The 4,035-nt window shown below is 56.6% G+C and overlaps 1 protein-coding gene across 1 annotated transcript in view; it reads left to right on the top strand.

Annotated features, from left to right (window-relative positions):
- Window positions 1-508: 508 nt before the first annotated feature.
- Window positions 509-4,035, top strand: part of SKOR2 (SKI family transcriptional corepressor 2) — a 39,750-nt gene continuing 36,223 nt past the window's right edge. Inside the window, exons 1-2 of the mRNA XM_040984728.1 lie at window positions 509-796; window positions 2,798-4,035. The exon at window positions 2,798-4,035 is cut by the window's right edge and continues 1,503 nt beyond it. Of these exons, the coding sequence (XP_040840662.1) occupies window positions 2,851-4,035 (1,185 nt within the window). The 5' untranslated portion in view covers window positions 509-796; window positions 2,798-2,850. The remainder of the gene's footprint in view (window positions 797-2,797) is intronic.

Genomic DNA, 4,035 nt, shown 5'->3' with positions numbered 1-4,035 from the left:
GTTTTGAGCTTGGGCATTCAATGTGGAAACTCTCCCCTTTCATTTCGCTGCGTTTTAGATGACGTGTTGCCTGTGAATCCTACATCTTCAGAGACTCAGCAAAGCTGCAGGTTTTCATGGTAAACCTGCCGGGTCATTCCAGGAAGGCCAGGGGACACAACCGGTTCTTTCTTCTCCCACTGTTTCTGCGGAGGAGTTCTTCTAGAATCCAGGGGCTGCAGGAGCCTGGTCCCTGAGTCGCTGGTCGAGCGGACCTCTTCCCATCACCGCCTCCCAATCACTTCTGTGGCTCACTCCGGGACTGGAGGTTGTTAGTGACGGACAGGTTGGAGGGTAGCTTCCGTGGTTGCGGAGAACAGATCTCTCCGCTCCTCGCACTCGCACTCGCTCTTGTTCTCCCCCTCCCTCCCTGTAACATGCCAGCCCTTTAATGTGGAGTGTCAGGGAGACGGTGACGTCACCCTGCCCGCTGGGTGGCGTCCCCTCGGTCCGACACGAGTTCAGAGACAGAGAAAGGCGCCGTCAGACTGCGCTCCACTTGGGGCTCGCCTGCCGCGGGGTTCCGAGCGCCCACACTTTCTGGAATCCGGGGGTCTTCGCGCCACAACCCAAGGCGGTCCTTCTCCCCAGCCCGGGGTCTGAGCGCCATTAGCTGCCACGCGCGCCGGGATCTTCGCTCGGAGCCCGCCGGAATCCTGCCCGCTGGATTCGAGGACCCGCTTGGATGCTTCGTCTCCGAGCGCCCTCGGAAGATGGGCTGGCAGCCACGCGCCTGAAGGCACCGAGAGTTTCCCAGGTACCGCTGGGGGCGGCTGGCCCGACTTGGAGGCGGTCCGCTGGTCCAGACTCTCCACCTGTACCGGCTGTAGAGGCAGCGGTCGGCTTCGGGGCTGCATGAAGTTGAGGGGTGGTTGGCTCAGGAGCTGGATGAGAAAGTTCGCCTGTTTCCTTTCTCAGTCCAACTAACTTTTAGTAATTAAGTCTCTTCTCTCAAATCCTAGCCTAAGCTTTACTGTTTTGTCGCTCTGCTCTGATGGGAGTTTTCTGGAGGATTTGGAAGGACAGTGGAGCGCACGCACGCAGGAGACACTTCAACCGGGTCTATGGCAGCAGCTCCTCGGCCCACTTCGTGCCTTGCTGGGGAGCGCGAGTTTAGATTATCCCAGGTTCTTACTTGAAGAACGAGGAGGATCTCGTTGGGGAGGGAAATTAACATTGGAGTAGCATCTGGCAAAGCCAATATCAGTCCCAGATATCAATGTGCCTGGCACGGCCATGCCCCACCCTCGCTGATCCATCCTAGGCCAACCTCTCCTCCGATTTGGCTGCCAGTGTTGGTTCCACTTTCCTGGAGGCCATGGAAAGTAACCAGAGCTGAAGATCCAGAGGGCAGCAGGGCAAAAGGGCGGTAGATCTCCACCACGCATGGCCATTTGGGTGAGGGGGTAGGATATTCTATCCGCTGAAATTGCTATAATAACAAAGGCCAAAGGCCAGTGAACTTGTCGGAGAGGAGTCACCGGCCTTGCTCTGGCCGTGGATGATTTTCCAGGGCAAAGAGTAGTCTTTGCCCTGGACTGGTAGTTACTGAAAGGGAGAGTTCCATGTAACAGCGTTGTCACAACAGTTTGTGTTTGCATTTTCTGTATTTCCAATGTAGTACATGTCTTCCCCCCACCGTGGTGGCGTCCCAGAGATGAGAAATTAAGAATTTCATTCTAGACTCAGCACCCGGATTCGTCCTTCAGTCCTGCAATGCCCCCTCAGAGTACCATGACTACTGTCAATTGTTGATGCTGTGGGCCATCTCCCCCCATAGGGACAGAAATATGAGATATCGCCCAGATAGGGAGAAAATGGCACCCACGGTTGTTCGCATCAAACCAAACTTATCTTTTACGGTGCCTCGATAAAGATCCTCAGAAATTAGTCATTTCTTAGTGCCACTCCTGAATTGAGAGCACACTAGTTTGTATTTGCTCACTGCTCTAGAAATGACAAGAAAAAAATCTTTAAACATCTACAAGTCGTAAACTTCACCTTTTTGTGTTACCCATATGAGGCTACAACTACTCTGCTCAGCAAGCGTATTTTTTTTTTAAAAGTTGAAATAGAAACCATCTGTTTTGGTGTATATGGCTTTACATGCATTTTCCCCTTTCCAAAGAATAATTACAATTACAGTGACAAAGTATCTCTTGGTAAGGATGAGTGAGAGGAGTTTCGTTTTGTTGTGATGAGTTGTGCTTCCAGTATTAGTGAAATTCCCTCTAAGGACACCAAAGATGCCACAAAAATCACTTTTTAAATGATTTGGTTTAGGTTTATTAAAAATTATCAACCTATTTCCATGTAAATGTAAATTGTCTTTTTCCACTTGGGGTTCAATGGCCAAGCCCCCATTTTCTCTAATTTCTGTGATCTCAATTAGTCACAGTTGTCATACTTTCTCATTTTTGGTGAGCACTCCATTTTATTCCAGCGAATTCCATAAATCCGGGGCAGGATCCTGGGACGGTGAGGAACAGCCTTTACAGAGTTTATTTTGTGATTTACTTTGGCTATTGGGATGAAAGTACTTCCAAACTGCCCTACTTCCAGAGGGTGCCCTTGAAGGAAATTGTGACTTCCTTGGGAAACTTGGCCACTTGGCCTGGTAATACCCAGGTCTTAGTCAAAGCAAAGAAGCTACTTCTAATTCTTCAGTTAGCGACCTTCCCACACCCTTCATTCCTCTCCATCCCCATCCCCATCCCAGTGCCAGGTGCAAGTCAACTTTCTCTTCTTTTCCTTGCAGTCTCCAAGGCACAGCCGGAGAAGGGCTCCGCTGGGGGTTGCGCAGCATTGGAGATGGCTTCCAGTCCGCTGCCGGGGCCCAATGACATCCTTCTGGCGTCGCCCTCGAGCGCCTTCCAGCCGGACGCGCTGAGCCAGCCCCGTCCCGGCCACGCCAACCTCAAGCCCAACCAGGTGGGCCAGGTGATCCTTTATGGCATTCCCATCGTGTCCCTGGTGATCGACGGGCAGGAGCGCCTGTGCCTGGCGCAGATCTCGAACACGCTGCTCAAGAACTTCAGCTATAACGAGATCCACAACCGCCGCGTGGCACTGGGCATCACGTGCGTCCAGTGCACGCCCGTGCAGCTGGAGATCCTGCGGCGCGCGGGAGCCATGCCCATCTCGTCACGCCGCTGCGGCATGATCACGAAGCGCGAGGCCGAGCGGCTGTGCAAATCGTTCCTGGGTGAAAACCGACCGCCCAAACTGCCCGACAACTTCGCCTTCGACGTGTCACATGAGTGCGCCTGGGGCTGCCGCGGCAGCTTCATCCCAGCGCGTTACAACAGCTCGCGCGCCAAGTGCATCAAGTGCAGCTACTGCAACATGTACTTCTCGCCCAACAAGTTCATCTTCCACTCGCACCGCACGCCCGACGCCAAGTACACGCAGCCTGACGCCGCCAACTTCAACTCGTGGCGCCGCCACCTCAAGCTCACCGACAAGAGCCCCCAGGACGAGCTCGTGTTCGCCTGGGAGGACGTGAAGGCCATGTTCAACGGTGGCAGCCGCAAGCGCGCTCTGCCTCAGCCCGGGGCGCACCCCGCCTGCCACCCACTCAGCTCCGTAAAGGCGGCCGCGGTGGCCGCAGCGGCGGCGGTGGCTGGAGGCGGGGGCCTCCTGGGCCCGCACCTGCTGGGTGCGCCCCCGCCACCGCCGCCACCCCCGCCGCCTCCCCTGGCCGAACTAGCGGGCGCGCCGCACGCCCACCACAAGCGGCCGCGCTTCGAGGACGACGACGACTCCCTGCAGGAGGCGGCCGTCGTGGCAGCCGCCAGCCTCTCGGCAGCGGCGGCCGCCAGCCTCTCGGTGGCCGCGGCCTCAGGCGGAGCCGGGGCGGGCGGGGGCGGCGGCGCGGGCGGCTGTGTACCCGGCGTCGGCGTTGGCGCCGGGGCGGGCACGGGCGCAGCGGGCGGCACCAAAGGCCCGCGCAGCTACCCGGTCATCCCGGTGCCCAGCAAGGGCTCGTTCGGGGGC

This window comes from Ochotona curzoniae, unplaced genomic scaffold, assembly GCF_017591425.1.
Source record: "Ochotona curzoniae isolate NIBS_2020 unplaced genomic scaffold, NIBS_Ocur_1.0 contig_43, whole genome shotgun sequence".
Taxonomy (NCBI): Eukaryota; Metazoa; Chordata; class Mammalia; order Lagomorpha; family Ochotonidae; genus Ochotona; species Ochotona curzoniae.
Note: the sequence above shows the minus strand (reverse complement) of the source record. Positions and strands in the feature narration are given on the sequence as shown.